Source organism: Cuculus canorus, chromosome 31 (genome assembly GCF_017976375.1).
Source record: "Cuculus canorus isolate bCucCan1 chromosome 31, bCucCan1.pri, whole genome shotgun sequence".
NCBI classification, from domain to species: Eukaryota; Metazoa; Chordata; class Aves; order Cuculiformes; family Cuculidae; genus Cuculus; species Cuculus canorus.
Window position 1 is genome coordinate 1,020,366 of NC_071431.1, and position 19,977 is coordinate 1,040,342.

A 19,977-nucleotide genomic window follows, 5' to 3' on the forward strand; every position below is an offset into this window, starting at 1 on the left:
TGGATCCAGAGGGGGGGAATCTGATCCAGAGGGAAGAGATGGGTCCAGAGGGAAGGGAAGGACCCAGAGGGAAGGGATGGTCCCAAAGGGAAGGGATGGATCCAGAGGGAAGGGAAGGACCCAGAGGGAAGGGAAGGCTCCAGGGGGCAGCGAGGCCGCCCAGGGCAGAAGGAGGGGGGGCGCTGGGGGGGGGAGGAGGTGGCCGAGCTGTGGGCCAATGTCGGGGAGCCCCGAGGGCGCCTCAGCTGTTCCCAGGCAGAGCCCCGGCCCAGAGCCCCCTGAGGAGCAGAGAGACGGCCGCGCGCCCGCGCCTCTGCCTGGAGACGAGTGATGCTGCCCAGCTGCGCTGCGCACTGGGCCGGGCTGGGACTCCCAGTGCCCCACTGGGCAGCACTGGGGCGAGAGCGCGCCCGGCAGAGTGCGGCTGGCTCGGGGGGGCCGGGAGCACCATGGGGGCTGCTGGCGTGCTGGGAGCTGGGGCCGTGCTGGTGGCACTGGTGGCGCTGGGAGCGCCCGGGGCTGCTGGCGACGAGACCCGACGTGAGCTGGGGGGACTGGGAGGCACTGGGAGATGAGCTGGGGGGGCTGGGAGGCACTGGGAGATGAGCTGGGGGGGCTGGGAGGCACTGGGAGATGAGCTGGGGGGGGCTGGGAGGCACTGGGAGGTGAGCTGGGGGGACTGGGAGGCACTGGGGCAAGAGCTGAAGGAGGTTGAGATGAACTGGAAGCAAAGGCAGGGGTACTGGGATGCACTGGGAGGTAACCTAGAGGAGACTGGGATGCACTGAGATCCAAGATGGGCAGACTGGGATGCACTGGGAGCTGAGGAGCCTGGAATTCATTGGGCAGGAGCTGGGAAGATTGGGATGCAGTGGAACCCAAACTAGGGAGACGCACTGGGATGCACTGGGAGCGGAGCTGGGGGCACTGGGATGCACTGGGAGCTCAGCCCCACGGCGTAGGGAGGCACTGGGCGCTGCCGGGGGGTGGGAGCCCGGCTTGGGGAGCACTGGGGGGGTTTGGGGCGCTGACCCCCAGCTCTGCTCCTCCAGGGTTCTTTCAGTACCAGTTCAAAGCCGACTGTTATTTCACCAACGGCACCGAGAGGGTGAGGTTTGTGGAGAGACGCGTCTACAACCGAGAGCAATATGTGCACTTCGACAGCGATGTGGGGGTCTACGTGGCCGACACCCCCCTGGGAGAGCCTGATGCCAAGTCCTGGAACAGCCGGGAGGACCTCCTGGAGCAAAGACGAGCTGCGGTGGACACCTTCTGCCGACACAACTATGAGGCGATGACGCCGTTCGCCGTGGATCGTGTAGGTGAGCGCGTGGCAGCGCCTTTCCCGGGGGGCCGGGCCCGATCCGAGCCCCCGGCGCGCAGGAGGGCAGCGCGTGTCCGTGCCGCGCTCCCGCAGAGCCCCCGCGCCCTTCCCCGAGGCCGCCAGCCCCACGGCGCCCACAGCCCGAAGGGTCCCCCGAGGCTCGTCCGCCCCAAGTCCCGGCCCTGCCCGCCACCACCCCAACGCTCCCCCCGCGCCCCAAAGGCTTCGGCGACCTCGGCCGTCCGGCGGCCACCACGGTGGCGTGCGGCGGCCGTTGGGCCGCGAGCGAAGCCTCTGCTCCAGCGCGCGCGGCTCCAGGCGTTTCCCATCTCATTCCATCCATTCATCCATCTGTCTGTCGGTCCGTCCATCCCTCCGTCCATCCATCCGTCCATCCATCCATCTGTACATCGATCTGTCCATACATCTGTCCATCCGTCCATCCATTCTTCCACCCATACATCCTTCCATCCCTCCCTCCCTCCCTCCCTCCATCCATCCCTTTCTCCATCCCTCCCTCTCCCTCCCTCTCTCCCTCCCTCTCTCCCTCCCTCTCTCCATCCATCCCTCCCTCCCTCTCTCCCTCCATCCCTCCCCTCCATCCCTCCCTCTCTCCTCCCTCCCTCCCTCCCTCTCTCTCCCTCCCTCCCTCCCTCTCTCCCTCCCTCCCTCTCTCCCTCCATCCCTCCCTCTCTCCTCCCTCCCTCTCTCCTCCCTCCCTCTCTCCTCCCTCCCTCTCTCCTCCCTCCCTCCATCCTTCTCTCCCTCTCTCCCTCCCTCTCTCCTCCATCCCTCTCTCCCCCCTCCATCTCTCCCTCCCTCCCTCCATCCCTCCATCCCTCCCTCTCTCCTCCCTCCCTCCCTCCCTCTCCCTCCCTCCCTCCCTCCCTCTCTCCTCCCTCCCTCCCTCTCTCTCCTCCCTCCCTCCCTCTCTCTCCTCCCTCCCTCCCTCTCTCTCCCTCCCTCCCTCCCTCTCTCTCCCTCCCTCCCTCTCTCCCTCTCTCTCCCTCCCTCCCTCTCTCCTCCATCCCTCTCTCCTCCATCCATTGTTCCGTCCGCCTCTCCTCGCCAGCGCAGCCCCGCGTGTCCGTCTCGGCCGTGCGCTCGGGCTCTCTGCCCCAGCCCGACAGGTTGGTTTGCGCCGCCATGGATTTCTACCCCGCCGCCATCGAGGTGAAGTGGTGGAAGAACGGGCGGGAGGAGGTGGAGCGCGTGGTGTCCACGGAGGTGCTGCAGAACGGAGACTGGACCTACCAGGTGCTGGTGATGCTGGAGAGCATCCCGCAGCGCGGCGAGACCTACACGTGCCAGGTGGAGCACGCCAGCCTGCGGCGCCCCGTCACCCGGGCGTGGGGTAAGGCCCTGGGCTGGGGGCCCCCGGGGCAGGGGGGAGTGGGACGGGGCCCCCCCAGCCCTGAGCCCCTGCTCTCGGCCCCGCAGAGCTGCAGGCGGACGGCGCCAGGAGCAAGATGCTGACCGGGGTGGGGGGCTTCGTGCTGGGCTGCGGCTTCCTGGCGCTGGGGCTCGGCCTCTACGGGCGCAGCAAGGTCGGGGCGACGGGGGGGGGCAGGGGGGTTTGGGGGGGGCAGTGAGGTGTGAGCAGTCTGGGGGTTGGGGGGGCATTGGGGTTTGGAGGGGTCTTTGGGGTTATAAGGTCATTGGGGTATGTGGGGGTCTTTGGGGTTTGGAGGGGTCATTGGGGTTTGGGGGTCATTGGCGTATGTGGGGGTCATTGGGGTTGGGGGGTCATTGGGGTTTGGGGGGTCTTTGGGGTTTGGGGGATGATTGGGGTTTGGGGGATCTGGGGGTGGGGGTATCATTGGGGTTTGGGGGGGTCATTGGGGTTTGGGGGTCATTGGGGTTATGAGGTATTTGGGGTTTGGGGGGTCATTGGGGTTTGGGGGGTCTTTGGGGTTTGGGGGGGTCATTGGGGTTTGGGGGGGCATTGGGGTTTGGAAGGTCTTTGGGGTTTGGCTGGTCTGGGGGGGGCGTTGGCGTTTGAGGGAGGCTTTGGGGTCTGTGGGTCTCATGGGGGTTTGGGGGGTCATTGGGTTTGCGGGGTCTTTGGGGTTTGGGGATCTCTGGGGTTATGGGGCCATTATGGGTATTTGGGGTTTGGGGGGTCATTGGGGTTTGGGGGGTCTTTGGGGTTTGGAGGGGTCTTTGGGATTTCGGGGGGCCATTGGGGTTTGGGGGGGCCATTGGGGTTTGGGGGGGCATTGGGGTTTGGGAGTCTTTGGGGTTTGAGGGAGTCATCGGGGTTCAAAGTCATCTGTGGTGTGGAGGAGTCATTGGGGCTCGAGTGATCTGCGATTCAGGGGGTCTCTGGGGTTTGGGGGTCTCTGGGGTTTGGGGGGGCATTCGAGATTAGAAGGGGTCATTGGGGTTTGGGGGTCTCTGGGGTTTGAGGCAGTCATTGGGGTTCGAGTGATCTATAATTTCGGGGAATCATTGGGGTTTGGGGGTCTCGGGTTTGTGAGGGGTTATTGGGGGTTGGAGGGGTCTTTGGGGTTTGGGTCACTTTGTGGGTTGAGGGGGGGCATTGGGTTTTGAAGGGGTCTTTGGGGGTCTCATTTCATCCCTTTGCCCCCCCAGAGCTCCTGAAGGAACTGCAGCTCCTGCGCAGCCGCTGCAGCGCCGTCCGTGAACCCCAACACCCCCCAACACCCCCCAACACCCCCCTCGCCCCACTGGGGGCCCCCCCGACCCCCCCAGACCCCCCCCCCGCCCCACTGGGGGCCCCCCCCCGACCCCCCCTGCTTGATAAACACTGATAAGGGGCTCTGCTTGATAAACACTGAGAGCTGCACTGGGGGCTTCGACTGCGACTGAACTGGGGGGACTGGGATGGACTGGGACAGGAGCTGGGGAGACTGGGATGGACTGGGATAGGAGCTGGGGGGACTGGGACGGACTGGGACAGGAGCTGGGGGAGGTTGGACAACCCTGTGTCGAGAGGGAAAGGACGGACCAAGAGGGGAGAAATGGATCCAGAGGGGGGGAATCTGATCCAGAGGGAAGAGATGGGTCCAGAGGGAAGGGAAGGATCCAAAAGGAAGGGAAGGGCCCAGAGGGAAGGGAAGGACCCAGAGGGAAGGGAAGGCTCCAGGGGGCAGCGAGGCCGCCCAGGGCAGAAGGAGGGGGGCGCTGGGGGAGGAGGAGGTGGCCGAGCTGTGGGCCAATGTCGGGGAGCCCCGAGGGCGCCTCAGCTGTTCCCAGGCAGAGCCCCGGCCCAGAGCCCCCTGAGGAGCAGAGAGACGGCCGCGCGCCCGCGCCTCTGCCTGGAGACGAGTGATGCTGCCCAGCTGCGCTGCGCACTGGGCCGGGCTGGGACTCCCAGTGCCCCACTGGGCAGCACTGGGGCGAGAGCGCGCCCGGCAGAGTGCGGCTGGCTCGGGGGGGCCGGGAGCACCATGGGGGCTGCTGGCGTGCTGGGAGCTGGGGCCGTGCTGGTGGCACTGGTGGCGCTGGGAGCGCCCGGGGCTGCTGGCGACGAGACCCGACGTGAGCTGGGGGGGCTGGGAGGCACTGGGAGATGAGATGGGGGGGCTGGGAGGCACTGGGAGATGAGCTGGGGGGGACTGGGAGGCACTGGGAGATGAGATGGGGGGGGACTGGGAGGCACTGGGAGATGAGCTGGGGGCACTGGGAGGCACTTGGAGATGAGCTGGGGGGACTGGGAAGCACTGGGAGATGAGCTGGGGGGGACTGGGAGGCACTGGGAGATGAGATGGGGGGGACTGGGAGGCACTGGGAGATGAGATGGGGGGCTGGGATGAACTGGGAGATGAGCTGGGGGGGCTGGGAGGCACTGGGAGCTGAGCTGGGGGGGACTGGGAAGCACTGGGAGATGAGCTGGGGGGGACTGGGAGGCACTGGGAACTGAGCTGGGGGGGCTGGGAGGCGCTGGGAGATGAGATGGGGGGGCTGGGAGGCGCTGGGAGATGAGATGGGGGGACTGGGATGAACTGGGAGATGAGATGGGGGGGGCTGGGAGGCACTGGGAGATGAGCTGGGGGGGCTGGGAAGCACTGGGAGATGAGCTGGGGGGGCTGGGAGGCACTGGGAGCTGAGCTGGGGGGACTGGGAGGCACTGGGGCAAGAGCTGAAGGAGGTTGAGATGAACTGGAAGCAAAGGCAGGGGTACTGGGATGCACTGGGAGGTAACCTAGAGGAGACTGGGATGCACTGAGATCCAAGACGGGCAGACTGGGATGCACTGGGAGCTGAGGAGCCTGGAATTCATTGGGCAGGAGCTGGGAAGATTGGGACGCAGTGGAACCCAAAGCAGGGAGACTGGGATGCACTGGGAGTGGAGCTGGGGGCACTGGGATGCACTGGGAGCTCAGCCCCACGGCGTGGGGAGGCACTGGGCGCTGCCGGGGGGTGGGAGCCCGGCTTGGGGGGCACTGGGGGGGTTTGGGGCGCTGACCCCCAGCTCTGCTCCTCCAGGGTTCTTCCAGTTCCAGGCGAAATCCGAGTGTTCCTTCACCAACGGCACCGAGAGGGTGAGGTTTGTGCAGAGATACATCTACAACCGAGAGCAATATGTGCACTTCGACAGCGATGTGGGGGTCTTTGTGGCCGACACCCCCCTGGGAGAGCCTGATGCCAAGTACTGGAACAGTCAGGAGGACCGCCTGGAGCGAAAACGAGCTGCGGTGGACAGGTTCTGCCGACACAACTACGAAGCGTGGACCCCTTTCGCCGTGGATCGTGTAGGTGAGCGCGTGGCAGCGCCTTTCCCGGGGGGCCGGGCCCGATCCGAGCCCCCGGCGCGCAGGAGGGCAGCGCGTGTCCGTGCCGCGCTCCCGCAGAGCCCCCGCGCCCTTCCCCGAGGCCGCCAGCCCCACGGCGCCCGCAGCCCGAAGGGTCCCCCGAGGCTCGTCCGCCCCAAGTCCCGGCCCTGCCCGCCACCACCCCAACGCTCCCCCCGCGCCCCAAAGGCTTCGGCGACCTCGGCCGTCCGGCGGCCACCACGGCTGCCCCGGGGAGAGGCCCCTGCGCCGAGAACCTCGGCCCCACGGCCGAGCCCACCCTCCCCTGGCGCAGCTTCCCCGCGCCCTCGCCGGGCTGAGCGGGGGCGGCCGAGGGGCCTGGGGGGGTTCAGCCCGGAGAAGGGCAGCCCAGGGGAGACCTCGTCGCCGGCCGCCACGGGCTGGGGAGGTGGGTGCCGGGCTCTTCTCCCGAGGGCCGCGACCGGAGGGCAACGGCGTGCGGCGGCCGTTGGGCCGCGAGCGAAGCCTCTGCCCCGGCGCGCGCGGCTCCAGGCGTTTCCCATCTCATTCCATCCATTCATCCATCTGTCTGTCCGTCCGTCCATCTGTACATCAATCTGTCCATACATCTGTCCATCCGTCCGTCCATTCTTCCACCCATACATCCTTCCCTCCCTCCCTCCATCCCTCCCTCTCTCTCCCTCCCTCCCTCCATCCCTCTCTCTCCCTCCATCCCTCCCTCCCTCCCTCCCCCCTCCCTCCCTTCTTCCCTCCATCCCTCTCTCTCCATCCCTCCCTCCCTCTCTCCCTCCCTCCCTTCCTTTCTCCCTCCCTCCCTCCATCCCTCCCCTCCCTCCCTCCCTCCCTCCCTCCCCTCCCTCCATCCCTCCATCCCTCTCTTCCTCCCTCCCTCCCTCTCTCCTCCATCCCTCCCTCCCTCCATCCCTCCCCTCCCTCCCTCCCTCCATCCCTCTCTTCCTCCATCCCTCCCTCCCTCTCTCCCTCCCTCCATCCCTCTCTTCCTCCATCCCTCTCTCCCTCTCTCCCTCCCTCTCTCCTCCATCCTCTCTCCCCCTCGGTCTCTCCTCGCCAGCACAGCCCCGCGTGTCCGTCTCGGCCGTGCGCTCGGGCTCTCTGCCCCAGCCCGACAGGTTGGTTTGCGCCGCCGTGGATTTCTACCCCGCCGCCATCGAGGTGAAGTGGTGGAAGAACGGGCGGGAGGAGGTGGAGCGCGTGGTGTCCACGGAGGTGCTGCAGAACGGAGACTGGACCTACCAGGTGCTGGTGATGCTGGAGAGCATCCCGCAGCGCGGCGAGACCTACACGTGCCAGGTGGAGCACGCCAGCCTGCGGCGCCCCGTCACCCGGGCGTGGGGTAAGGCCCTGGGCTGGGGGCCCCCGGGGCAGGGGGGAGTGGGACGGGGCCCCCCCAGCCCTGAGCCCCTGCTCTCGGCCCCGCAGAGCTGCAGGCGGACGGCGCCAGGAGCAAGATGCTGACCGGGGTGGGGGGCTTCGTGCTGGGCTGCGGCTTCCTGGCGCTGGGGCTCGGCCTCTACGGGCGCAGCAAGGTCGGGGCGACGGGGGGGGGCAGGGGGGTTTGGGGGGGCAGTGGGGTTTGGGGGGGGCAGTGGGGTTTGGATGATCTGAGAGTGGTGGGGTCATTGGGGTTTGGGGGGGCAGTGGGGTTTGGGGAATCTGGGAGTGGTGGGGTCATTGGGGCATGTGGGGGTCATTGGGGTTTGAGGGAGGCTTTGGGGTCTGTGGGTGTCATTGGGGTTTGGGGGGACCATTGGGGTTGGGGGGCTCATTGAGGTTTGGGGGGGCATTGGGGTATGTGGGAGTCTTTGAGGTATGTGGAGGTCATTGGGGTTTGGGGGTCTTTGGGGTCTGTGGGGGTCATTGGGCTTTGGGTGATCTGGGGGTGGGGGGCATTGGGGTTTAGGGTATCATTGGGGTTTGGAGGGGGCATTGGGGTTTGGAGGGGTCTTTGGGGTATGTGTGGGTCATTGGGGTTTGGGGGTCTTTGGGGGGGTCATTGGGATTTGGCTGGTCTGGGAGTGGTGGGGTCATTGGGGTATGTGGGGGTCATTGGGGTTGGGGGGTCATTGGGCTTTGGGGGGGTCATTGGGGTTTGGGGGGTCATTTGGGTTTGGGGGGTCATTAGGGTTTGGAGGGGTCATTGGGCTTTGTGGGTGGTCTTTGGCATTTGGGGGGGTCATTGGGGTTTGGGGGTCATTGGGGTTTGGAGGGGTCTTTGGGGTTTGGGGGGGTCATTGGGGTTTGGGGGATCTGGGGGTTGGGGGGGTCTTTGAGGTTTGGGGGGGCATTGGGGTTGGGGGTGTCATTGGGGTTTGGAGAGGTCATTGGGGTTTGGGGGTGTCATTGGGGTGGGGGGGGTATTGGGGTTTGAGGGAGGCTTTGGGGTCTGTGGGTGTCATTGGGGTTTTGGGGGGGTCTTTGGGGTTTGGGGGGGTCATTGGGGTTTGGGGGATCTGGCAGTGGTGGGGTCATTGGGGGTGGGGGGGTCATTGGGGTTTGGGGGGGTCTTTGGGGTTTGGGTGGTCTTTGGAGTTTGGATGATCTGGGGGTTGGGGATTGCATTGGGGTTTGAGGGGGGCATTGGGGTTTGGGGGTGTCATTGGGGTTTGGGGGGTCATTGGGGTTTGGGGGTTCTTTGGGGTTTGGGGGAGGCTTTGGGGTTTTTGGGTCATTGGGGATTGGGGGTCTCTGGGGTTATGGGGTCATTGGGGTTTGGAGGGGTCTTTGGGGTATGTGGGGGTCATTGGGCTTTGGGTGATTTGGGGGTGGGGGTCTTTGGGGTTTGTGGGGGTCATTGGGGTGTGGGGGATCTGGGGGTTGGGGGGCATTGGGGTTTGGGGGGAGTCTTTGGGATTGGGGAGGCATTGGGGTTTGAGGGGGGCTTTGGGGTCTTTGGGGTTTGGGGGGGTGTTGGGATTTGGAAGGGTCTTTGGGGCTTGAGGGGGTCCTTCAGGTCTGGGTGGCCCTGAGGGTTGGGGGGGGCATTGGGATCTGGGGGTCTCTGGGGTTTGGGGGTCTCTGGGGTCTGGAGGAGTCATTGGGGTTTGGGTCACTCGTGGGTTGAGGGGGACATTGGGTTTTGGAGGGGTCTTTGGGGGTCTCTGGAATTTGGGGGGTCCCTGGGGCTTGAGAAGGGCCTCTCTGTTTGGGGGTCATTGGGGTTTGGGGTCTCTGCCCCCCTCATTTCATCCCTTTGCCCCCCCAGAGCTCCTGAAGGAACCGCAGCTCCTGCGCAGCCGCTGCAGTGCCAACCGTGAACCCCAACACCCCCCAACACCCCCAAACACCCCCCCGCCCCACTGGGGGCTCCCCCCGACACCCCCTGACCCCCTCCCGCCCCGCTTGGGGCACCCCCCGACCGCCCCCTGCTTGATAAACACTGATAAGGGGCTCTGCTTGATAAACACTGAGAGCTGCACTGGGGGCTTCGACTGCGACTGAACTGGGGAGACTGGGATGGACTGGGACAGGAGCTGGGGGGGACTGGGATGGACTGGGACAGGAGCTGGGGGGACTGGGATGGACTGGGATAGGAGCTGGGGGGACTGGGATGGACTGGGACAGGAGCTGGGGGGGACTGGGATGGACTGGGACAGGAGCTGGGGGAGGTTGGACAACCCTGTGTTCAGAGGGAAAGGACAGATCCAGAGGGAAGGGACGGATCCAGAGGGAAGGGACAGATCCAGAGGGAAGGGACGGATCCAGAGGGAAGCGTTGGATGCAAAGGGAACGTTTGGACCAGAGCTGAAGAGATGGATCCGGAGGGAATGGATTGTATGGGAGGGGAGGGATGGATGGGGAGGGAAGTCCTTTATCCAGAGGGAACGGATGGATCCAGAGGGAAGAGACGGATCCAGAGGGAAGGGACGGATCCAGAGGGGATGGATTGCAGGGAACGATGGATGGGGAGGGAAGTCCTTTATCCAGGATGGAGGGATGGGATGGATGGAGGGATGTGCGATGTCCCCTTGTCCCCAGTGTCCCTCATTCCTGGTGTCCCCCATCCCCAACGTTCCTCCTGCCCGATGTCCCCTTGTCCCCAGTGTCCCTCATTCCTGGTGTCCCCCATCCCCAACGTTCCTCCTGCCCGATGTCCCCTTGTCCCCAGTGTCCCTCATTCCTGGTGTCCCCCATCCCCAACGTTCCTCCTGCCCAATGTCCCCTTGTCCCCAGTGTCCCTCATTCCTGGTGTCCCCCATCCCCAACGTTCCTCCTGCCCGATGTCCCCTTGTCCCCAGTGTCCCTCATTCCTGGTGTCCCCCGTCCCCAACGTTCCTCCTGCCCGATGTCCCCTTGTCCCCAGTGTCCCTCATTCCTGGTGTCCCCCATTCCCAACGTTCCTCCTGCCCGATGTCCCCTTGTCCCCAGTGTCCCTCATTCCTGGTGTCCCCCATTCCCAACGTTCCTCCTGCCCGATGTCCCCTTGTCCCCAGTGTCCCTCATTCCTGGTGTCCCCCATCCCCAACGTTCCTCCTGCACGATGTCCCCTTGTCCCCAGTGTCCCTCATTCCTGGTGTCCCCCGTTCCCAACGTTCCTCCTGCCCGATGTCCCCTTGTCCCCAGTGTCCCTCATTCCTGGTGTCCCCCATCCCCAACGTTCCTCCTGCCCGATGTCCCCTTGTCCCCAGTGTCCCTCATTCCTGGTGTCCCCCACTCCCAACGTTCCTCCTGCCCGATGTCCCCTTGTCCCCAGTGTCCCTCATTCCTGGTGTCCCCCGTTCCCAACGTTCCTCCTGCCCGATGTCCCCTTGTCCCCAGTGTCCCTCATTCCTGGTGTCCCCCACTCCCAACGTTCCTCCTGCCCGATGTCCCCTTGTCCCCAGCGTCCCTCATTCCTGGTGTCCTCCGTTCCCAACGTTCCTCCTGCCCGATGTCCCCTTGTCCCCAGTGTCCCTCATTCCTGGTGTCCCCCATCCCCAACATTCCTCCTGCCCGATGTCCCCTTGTCCCCAGTGTCCCTCATTCCTGGTGTCCCCCATCCCCAACGTTCCTCCTGCCCGATGTCCCCTTGTCCCCAGTGTCCCTCATTCCTGGTGTCCCCCATCCCCAACGTTCCTCCTGCCCGATGTCCCCTTGTCCCCAGTGTCCCTCATTCCTGGTGTCCCCCATCCCCAACGTTCCTCCTGCCCGATGTCCCCTTGTCCCCAGTGTCCCTCATTCCTGGTGTCCCCCATCCCCAACGTTCCTCCTGCCCGATGTCCCCTTGTCCCCAGTGTCCCTCATTCCTGGTGTCCCCTGTCCCCAACGTTCCTCCTGCCCGATGTCCCCTTGTCCCCAGTATCCCTCATTCCTGGTGTCCCCCATCCCCAACGTTCCTCCTGCCCGATGTCCCCTTGTCCCCAGTGTCCCTCATTCCTGGTGTCCCCCATCCCCAACGTTCCTCCTGCCCGATGTCCCCTTGTCCCCAGTGTCCCTCATTCCTGGTGTCCCCTGTCCCCAACGTTCCTCCTGCCCGATGTCCCCTTGTCCCCAGTATCCCTCATTCCTGGTGTCCCCCATCCCCAACGTTCCTCCTGCCCGATGTCCCCTTGTCCCCAGTGTCCCTCATTCCTGGTGTCCCCTGTCCCCAACATTCCTCCTGCCCGATGTCCCCTTGTCCCCAGTGTCCCTCATTCCTGGTGTCCCCCATCCCCAACGTTCCTCCTGCCCGATGTCCCCTTGTCCCCAGTGTCCCTCATTCCTGGTGTCCCCCATCCCCAACGTTCCTCCTGCCCGATGTCCCCTTGTCCCCAGCGTCCCTCATTCCTGGTGTCCCCCATCCCCAACGTTCCTCCTGCCCGATGTCCCCTTGTCCCCAGTGTCCCTCATTCCTGGTGTCCTCCGTTCCCAACGTTCCTCCTGCCCGATGTCCCCTTGTCCCCAGTGTCCCTCATTCCTGGTGTCCCCCATCCCCAACGTTCCTCCTGTGCGATGTCCCCTTGTCCCCAGTGTCCCTCATTCCTGGTGTCCCCCGTTCCCAACGTTCCTCCTGCCCGATGTCCCCTTGTCCCCAGTGTCCCTCATTCCTGGTGTCCCCCATCCCCAACGTTCCTCCTGCCCGATGTCCCCTTGTCCCCAGTGTCCCTCATTCCTGGTGTCCCCCATCCCAACGTTCCTCCTGCCCGATGTCCCCTTGTCCCCAGTGTCCCTCATTCCTGGTGTCCCCCATCCCCAACGTTCCTCCTGCCCGATGTCCCCTTGTCCCCAGTGTCCCTCATTCCTGGTGTCCCCCACTCCCAACGTTCCTCCTGCCCGATGTCCCCTTGTCCCCAGTGTCCCTCATTCCTGGTGTCCCCCATCCCCAACGTTCCTCCTGCCCGATGTCCCCTTGTCCCCAGTGTCCCTCATTCCTGGTGTCCCCCATCCCCAACGTTCCTCCTGCCCGATGTCCCCTTGTCCCCAGCGTCCCTCATTCCTGGTGTCCTCCGTTCCCAACGTTCCTCCTGCCCGATGTCCCCTTGTCCCCAGTGTCCCTCATTCCTGGTGTCCCCCATCCCCAACGTTCCTCCTGCCCGATGTCCCCTTGTCCCCAGTGTCCCTCATTCCTGGTGTCCCCCGTTCCCAACGTTCCTCCTGCCCGATGTCCCCTTGTCCCCAGTGTCCCTCATTCCTGGTGTCCCCCATCCCCAACGTTCCTCCTGCCCGATGTCCCCTTGTCCCCAGTGTCCCTCATTCCTGGTGTCCCCCATCCCCAACGTTCCTCCTGCCCGATGTCCCCTTGTCCCCAGTGTCCCTCATTCCTGGTGTCCCCCATCCCCAACGTTCCTCCTGCCCGATGTCCCCTTGTCCCCAGTGTCCCTCATTCCTGGTGTCCTCTGTTCCCAACGTTCCTCCTGCCCGATGTCCCCTTGTCCCCAGCGTCCCTCATTCCTGGTGTCCCCCACTCCCAACGTTCCTCCTGCCCGATGTCCCCTTGTCCCCAGTGTCCCTCATTCCTGGTGTCCCCCGTTCCCAACGTTCCTCCTGCCCGATGTCCCCTTGTCCCCAGTGTCCCTCATTCCTGGTGTCCCCCATCCCCAACGTTCCTCCTGTGCGATGTCCCCTTGTCCCCAGCGTCCCTCATTCCTGGTGTCCTCCGTTCCCAACGTTCCTCCTGCCCGATGTCCCCTTGTCCCCAGTGTCCCTCATTCCTGGTGTCCCCCATCCCCAACGTTCCTCCTGCCCGATGTCCCCTTGTCCCCAGTGTCCCTCATTCCTGGTGTCCCCCATCCCCAACGTTCCTCCTGCCCGATGTCCCCTTGTCCCCAGTGTCCCTCATTCCTGGTGTCCCCCACTCCCAACGTTCCTCCTGCCCGATGTCCCCTTGTCCCCAGTGTCCCTCATTCCTGGTGTCCCCCATCCCCAACGTTCCTCCTGCGCGATGTCCCCTTGTCCCCAGCGTCCCTCATTCCTGGTGTCCCCCATCCCCAACGTTCCTCCTGCCCGATGTCCCCTTGTCCCCAGTGTCCCTCATTCCTGGTGTCCCCCATCCCCAACGTTCCTCCTGCCCGATGTCCCCTTGTCCCCAGTGTCCCTCATTCCTGGTGTCCCCCACTCCCAACGTTCCTCCTGCCCAATGTCCCCTTGTCCCCAGTGTCCCTCATTCCTGGTGTCCCCTGTCCCCAACGTTCCTCCTGCCCGATGTCCCCTTGTCCCCAGTGTCCCTCATTCCTGGTGTCCCCTGTCCCCAACGTTCCTCCTGCCCGATGTCCCCTTGTCCCCAGTGTCCCTCATTCCTGGTGTCCCCCATCCCCAACGTTCCTCCTGCCCGATGTCCCCTTGTCCCCAGTGTCCCTCATTCCTGGTGTCCCCCGTTCCCAACGTTCCTCCTGTGCGATGTCCCCTTGTCCCCAGTGTCCCTCATTCCTGGTGTCTCCCATCCCCAACGTTCCTCCTGCCCGATGTCCCCTTGTCCCCAGTGTCCCTCATTCCTGGTGTCCCCCATCCCCAACGTTCCTCCTGCCCGATGTCCCCTTGTCCCCAGCGTCCCTCATTCCTGGTGTCCTCCGTTCCCAACGTTCCTCCTGCCCGATGTCCCCTTGTCCCCAGTGTCCCTCATTCCTGGTGTCCCCTGTCCCCAACGTTCCTCCTGCCCGATGTCCCCTTGTCCCCAGTGTCCCTCATTCCTGGTGTCCCCCATCCCCAACGTTCCTCCTGTGCGATGTCCCCTTGTCCCCAGTGTCCCTCATTCCTGGTGTCCCCTGTCCCCAACATTCCTCCTGCCCGATGTCCCCTTGTCCCCAGTGTCCCTCATTCCTGGTGTCCCCCATCCCCAACGTTCCTCCTGCCCGATGTCCCCTTGTCCCCAGCGTCCCTCATTCCTGGTGTCCTCCGTTCCCAACGTTCCTCCTGCCCGATGTCCCCTTGTCCCCAGCGTCCCTCATTCCTGGTGTCCCCCATCCCCAACGTTCCTCCTGCCCGATGTCCCCTTGTCCCCAGCGTCCCTCATTCCTGGTGTCCCCCATCCCCAACGTTCCTCCTGCCCGATGTCCCCTTGTCCCCAGCGTCCCTCATTCCTGGTGTCCCCCATCCCCAACGTTCCTCCTGCCCGATGTCCCCTTGTCCCCAGTGTCCCTCATTCCTGGTGTCCTCCGTTCCCAACGTTCCTCCTGCCCGATGTCCCCTTGTCCCCAGTGTCCCTCATTCCTGGTGTCCCCCATCCCCAACGTTCCTCCTGCCCGATGTCCCCTTGTCCCCAGCGTCCCTCATTCCTGGTGTCCCCCATCCCCAACGTTCCTCCTGCCCGATGTCCCCTTGTCCCCAGTGTCCCTCATTCCTGGTGTCCCCTGTCCCCAACGTTCCTCCTGCCCGATGTCCCCTTGTCCCCAGTGTCCCTCATTCCTGGTGTCCCCCATTCCCAACGTTCCTCCTGTGCGATGTCCCCTTGTCCCCAGTGTCCCTCATTCCTGGTGTCCCCCATCCCCAACGTTCCTCCTGCCCGATGTCCCCTTGTCCCCAGCGTCCCTCATTCCTGGTGTCCCCCATCCCCAACGTTCCTCCTGCCCGATGTCCCCTTGTCCCCAGTGTCCCTCATTCCTGGTGTCCCCTGTCCCCAACGTTCCTCCTGCCCGATGTCCCCTTGTCCCCAGCGTCCCTCATTCCTGGTGTCCCCCATTCCCAACGTTCCTCCTGCCCGATGTCCCCTTGTCCCCAGTGTCCCTCATTCCTGGTGTCCCCCATCCCCAACATTCCTCCTGCGCAATGTCCTCTTGTCCCCAGCGTCCCTCATTCCTGGTGTCCTCTGTTCCCAACGTTCCTCCTGCCCGATGTCCCCTTGTCCCCAGTGTCCCTCATTCCTGGTGTCCCCCGTTCCCAACGTTCCTCCTGCGCGATGTCCCCTTGTCCCCAGTGTCCCTCATTCCTGGTGTCCCCCGTTCCCAACGTTCCTCCTGCGCGATGTCCCCTTGTCCCCAGTGTCCCTCATTCCTGGTGTCCCCCATCCCCAACGTTCCTCCTGCCCGATGTCCCCTTGTCCCCAGTGTCCCTCATTCCTGGTGTCCCCCGTTCCCAACGTTCCTCCTGCCCGATGTCCCCTTGTCCCCAGTGTCCCTCATTCCTGGTGTCCCCCATCCCCAACGTTCCTCCTGCCCGATGTCCCCTTGTCCCCAGTGTCCCTCATTCCTGGTGTCCCCCATCCCCAACGTTCCTCCTGCCCGATGTCCCCTTGTCCCCAGTGTCCCTCATTCCTGGTGTCCCCCATCCCCAACGTTCCTCCTGCGCGATGTCCCCTTGTCCCCAGTGTCCCTCATTCCCGGTGTCCTCCGTGTCCATCGTCCCCATCCGACACCACTCCATTGCGGAGCCTCTTTATTGTCCTCTCTGTGGTGTCCCCCCATGGTGATGGTGACAATTTGGGGCCATGGTTGCCAGGACGTCGTCCTTCCGAAGGTCCTCAGATGCCGTCTGGAGGGGACACGGGGTGGCAGAGGGGGTGACGCCCCTCGGGGGGACACACGGGGTGGGGTGGACATCTCCTTACCTGCGTGGTAGTTGCCTCCAGGAAGGAGGGTGTAACCTGGGTGGAAGAGTCGAGGGGGTGAGGAGGGTCTGTGTCACCTCCCCGGCCATTGTCCCCACCCCTGTCCCTCCACCACCCACCGTTGGCCGTTGGCCTCACGCGGGAGTGGTAGACGCCAGCGACGAAGCAGCCGAGTCCCACCACCATCACCACAGTGGCCACCACCACCTTCAACGTCAACCCTGGGGACAAACCAGGACCTGTGGGGACACGGCGGCTGTGGCCAATGAGGTGGTGACCACGGAGACGTCCAGAGTTGGGTGTCCTCCAACTCACCCCAGGCCTCCAGGAGGGGCTGCTCCAGGCTGGAGTGCTGCACGCAACACGTGAAGGTGTCTCCGGCCACCGGGTCCACCAGGAGGGTCACCTGCGTCTGGTAGGTCCAATCGCCGTCGGGGATGGCGGAGGTTGGGGGGTGGTCACCGGGGCCGATGATGTCCCCGTTGTGCAGCCAGACGACGGTCACCTCGGCCGGGTAGAAGCCCCACACGTGGCAGGTGAGGAGGACGGGCGCCCGCGCGTTGGAGGTCTTGGAGGCCATGACGCGGGCTTGGGGTGGGGCTGCAACGGGGAACGGGGCACGTCAGGGGGGGGGTGGGATGGGATCCTCCCCACCCTGGATGGTGTCCTCGTGTCCCCAGGAGATGTCCCCATGAGGTGTCGTCCCCTTGAGGTGTCCCCATGCCCAACTGCAACGTCCCCATGCAACGTCTCCATGAGATGTCCCCAAGAGATGTCCCCATGCCCCATGAGATGTCCCCATGAGTTGTCCCCATGAGGTGTCCCCATGCCCAACTGCAACGTCCCCATGCGACGTCCCCAAGAGATGTCCCCATGCTCCATGAGATGTCCCCATGAGGTGTCATCCCCTTGAGGTGTCCCCATGCCCAACTGCAACGTCCCCAAGAGATGTCCCCAAGAGATGTCCCCATGCCCCATGTGATGTCCTCATGAGGTGTCCCCATGTCCCCACGTGATGTCCCTGTGAGGTGTCCCCATGTCCCCGTGAGGTGTCCCCATGCCCAACTGCAACGTCCCCATGCAACGTCCCCAAGAGATGTCCCCATGCCCCATGTGATGTCCTCATGAGGTGTCACCTTGAGATATCCCCGTGTCCCCATGAGATGTCCCCATGAGGTGTCACCATGCCCAACTGCAACGTCCCCATGCGATGTCCCCATGCGATGTCCCTAAGAGATGTCCCCATGTCCCCACGTGATGTCCCTGTGAGGTGTCCCCATGTCCCCGTGAGGTGTCCCCATGAGGTGTCCCCTTGAGATGTCCCCATGTCCCCATGTGATGTCCCCATGAGGTGTCCCCTCGAGATGTCCCCATGCCCCACGCAATGTCCCCATGAGGTGTCCCCATGAGGTGTCCCCTTGAGATGTTCCCATGTCCCCATGTGATGTCCCCATGAGGTGTCCCCTCGAGATGTCCCCATGTCCCCACGCGATGTCCCCATGAGGTGTCCCCTCGAGATGTTCCCATGTCCCCATGAGGTGTCCCCTCGAGATGTCCCCATGTCCCCTCGAGATGTCCCCATGAGGTGTCCCCATGAGGTGTCCCTCAGGCCTCACTCCGCCGCAGCGCGGTGGAGGCCCAGAAGTGGTGGCCGAGGTCACGGCAGGCGCGGTGCCGGTCCTCGGCGCGCTGCAGCCAGGCGCTGTCGTTGTTGAGGTTGGAGGCCACCACGTCGGCGACGCCGCGGAGCAGTCCCCAATCGCAGGAGACGAAGAGCCGGGCCCTGGGGTCGTAGCAGACCAAGGGGTTCTTGTTGAAGACGATGGCGAAGTCAAAGTCCAGCACGGAGCCGTTGGCCGCCAGCGGGCAGGAGCTGGTCACGTGCACCAGGAAGGCACCTGTGGGGCCCATGGAGGTGGACGGAGGTGGGAAGAGGTGGATGGAGGTGGATGGAGGTGGATGGAGGTGGATGGAGGTGGATAGAGGTGGATGGAGGTGGATGGAGATGGATGAAGGTGGATGGAGGTGGATGGAGGTGGATGGAGATGGATGGAGATGGATGGAGGTGGATGGAGGTGGATGGAGGTGGATGGAGATGGATGGAGATGGATGGAGGTGGATGGAGGTGGATGGAGATGGATAGAGGTGGATGGAGGTGGATGGAGGTGGATGGAGGTGGATGGAGATGGATGGAGATGGATGGAGGTGGATGGAGGTGGATAGAGGTGGATGGAGATGGACGGAGATGGATGGAGGTGGATGGAGGTGGATGGAGGTGGATGGAGGTGGATGGAGGTGGATGGAGATGGATGGAGGTGGATGGAGGTGGATGGAGGTGGATGGAGATGGATGGAGATGGATGGAGGTGGATGGAGGTGGATGGAGATGGATGGAGATGGATGGAGGTGGATGGAGGTGGATGGAGATGGATGGAGGTGGATGGAGGTGGATGGAGGTGGATGGAGGTGGATGGAGGTGGATGGAGGTGGATGGAGGTGGATGGAGGTGGATGGAGATGGATGGAGATGGATGGAGGTGGATGGAGGTGGATGGAGGTGGATGGAGGTGGATGGAGGTGGATGGAGGTGGATGGAGGTGGATGGAGGTGGATGGAGGTGGATGGAGGTGGATGGAGATGGATGGAGGTGGATGGAGGTGGATGGAGGTGGATGGAGGTGGATGGAGGTGGATGGAGGTGGATGGAGGTGGATGGAGGTGGATGGAGGTGGATGGAGGTGGATGGAGATGGATGGAGGTGGATGGAGGTGGATGGAGGTGGATGGAGGTGGATGGAGGTGGATGGAGGTGGATGGAGGTGGATGGAGATGGATGGGGGTGGATGGAGGTGGATGGAGGTGGATGGAGGTGGACAGAGGTGGACAGAGGTGGACGGCCCTGCCCCCCTGTCCCCAATCCCTCCCAGTCCCCCCAGTTCACCCCAGTTCCCCCCAGTCCTCCCAGTGCCCCCCAGTCCCCCCAGTGCCCCTGTCCCCAGTTCCCCCCAGTCCCTCCCAGTTCTTCCAGTCCCCACTACTTCCCCCATTCACTCCTGTGCCCCCCAGTCCGCCCGAGTCCCCCCCAGTGCCCCCAATGCCCCCCAGTCCCCTCCAGTCCCCCCAGTCCCTCCCAGTACCCCCCAGTATCCCCCTGTTCCCAGTCCCCCCCAGTCCCCCCAGTGCCCCCAGTTCCCAGTCCCCCCCAGTCCCCCCAGTCCTCCCAGTGCCCCTGTTCCCAGTCCCCCCCAGTCCTCCCAGTGCCCCCTGTCCCCAGTTCCCCCCAGTGCCCCCATCCCCCCCAGTATCCCCCTGTTCCCAGTCCCCCCCAGTCCCCCCATCCCCCCCAGTATCCCCGTTTCCAGTCCCCCCCAGTCCTCCCAGTGCCCCCTGTTCCCAGTCCCCCCCGTCCCCCCCAGTCCCCCCAGTGCCCCCTGTTCCCAGTCCCCCCCAGTCCCCCCAGTGCCCCCCAGTCCCCCCAGTGCCCCCTGTTCCCAGTCCCCCCCAGTCCCCCCAGTGCCCCCAGTGCCCCTGTTCCCAGTCCCCTCCATCCCCCCCAGTCCCCCCCCAGTCCCCCCAGTCCCTCCCAGTCCCCCCAGTGCCTCACCTGCCCCCCGGGCTCCCAGTACCAGTCCCAGTAACACCAGCATGGTGTGGTGGGGGTGGGGGGGTGTGGCCCCTCCCTGTCCCCCCCCCCCCCCCCCGCACCCCAAAGCTCAGCCCCCCCCTTCCCCCCCCCCCAGCACCCAATGGGGCTCCGGTACCCACTGGCGTCACCAGTTGCCGGAGCAGAAGGGCCCAGTGGCTGCCCCAGTATCAAACTGGGAGGCACTGGAGGGGTCCCCACACTGTCACCATCACGATGGGGTCACCGTCCGCTTGGGGACCCCTCCGAGAAAAGGGCTGTGTGTCCCCCCCTTTCCCCTCAAAGGGGGTCCCTGTGTGTCCCCCAAAAGCGCTTCTGCC

The 19,977-nt window shown here is 64.6% G+C and overlaps 4 protein-coding genes across 4 annotated transcripts in view; 2 read left to right on the forward strand and 2 right to left on the reverse strand.

Moving 5' to 3' along the window:
* LOC104054230 (class II histocompatibility antigen, M alpha chain) overlaps positions 1-19,977 on the reverse strand; it is a 51,838-nt gene that overhangs the window by 27,094 nt on the left and 4,767 nt on the right. The gene's annotated exons all lie outside the window — the stretch shown is intronic.
* On the forward strand, positions 203-4,006 carry LOC128849649 (class II histocompatibility antigen, B-L beta chain-like). The gene is made up of 5 exons (XM_054052129.1): positions 203-540; positions 1,053-1,322; positions 2,397-2,678; positions 2,765-2,871; positions 3,920-4,006. The coding sequence occupies exons 1-5, from the start codon at positions 450-452 to the stop codon at positions 3,926-3,928; spliced, it is 759 nt and encodes a 252-aa protein (XP_053908104.1). The 5' UTR covers positions 203-449; the 3' UTR covers positions 3,929-4,006.
* Positions 4,430-9,391, forward strand: LOC128849644 (class II histocompatibility antigen, B-L beta chain-like). Its single transcript, XM_054052121.1, has 5 exons — positions 4,430-4,828; positions 5,777-6,046; positions 7,136-7,417; positions 7,504-7,610; positions 9,287-9,391. Exons 1-5 carry the CDS (start codon positions 4,738-4,740, stop codon positions 9,293-9,295), a joined length of 759 nt encoding a protein of 252 aa, XP_053908096.1. The 5' UTR covers positions 4,430-4,737; the 3' UTR covers positions 9,296-9,391.
* On the reverse strand, positions 15,814-19,701 carry LOC128849645 (HLA class II histocompatibility antigen, DM beta chain). The gene is made up of 6 exons (XM_054052123.1): positions 19,619-19,701; positions 17,635-17,916; positions 16,334-16,618; positions 16,138-16,257; positions 16,019-16,054; positions 15,814-15,942 (listed from the first exon to the last, which is right to left on the reverse strand). The coding sequence occupies exons 1-6, from the start codon at positions 19,659-19,661 to the stop codon at positions 15,932-15,934; spliced, it is 777 nt and encodes a 258-aa protein (XP_053908098.1). The 5' UTR covers positions 19,662-19,701; the 3' UTR covers positions 15,814-15,931.

Bases quoted from the DNA above. Each gene is read 5' to 3' on its own strand.
- LOC128849645 (XM_054052123.1), bottom strand. From the start codon at position 19,661: ATGCTGGTGTTACTGGGACTGGTACTGGGAGCCCGGGGGGCAG. The intron at 17,917-19,618 runs GTGAGGCACTGG...TGGGCCCCACAG, and splicing joins ACTGGGAGCCCGGGGGGCAG to GTGCCTTCCTGGTGCACGTG. The intron at 16,258-16,333 runs GTGAGTTGGAGG...GTGTCCCCACAG, and splicing joins GCCCCTCCTGGAGGCCTGGG to GTCCTGGTTTGTCCCCAGGG.
- LOC128849644 (XM_054052121.1), top strand. From the start codon at position 4,738: ATGGGGGCTGCTGGCGTGCTGGGAGCTGGGGCCGTGCTGGTGGCACTG. The intron at 4,829-5,776 runs GTGAGCTGGGGG...CTGCTCCTCCAG, and splicing joins TGCTGGCGACGAGACCCGAC to GGTTCTTCCAGTTCCAGGCG. The intron at 6,047-7,135 runs GTGAGCGCGTGG...TCTCCTCGCCAG, and splicing joins TTTCGCCGTGGATCGTGTAG to CACAGCCCCGCGTGTCCGTC.
- LOC128849649 (XM_054052129.1), top strand. From the start codon at position 450: ATGGGGGCTGCTGGCGTGCTGGGAGCTGGGGCCGTGCTGGTGGCACTG. The intron at 1,323-2,396 runs GTGAGCGCGTGG...TCTCCTCGCCAG, and splicing joins GTTCGCCGTGGATCGTGTAG to CGCAGCCCCGCGTGTCCGTC. The intron at 2,679-2,764 runs GTAAGGCCCTGG...TCGGCCCCGCAG, and splicing joins CCCCGTCACCCGGGCGTGGG to AGCTGCAGGCGGACGGCGCC.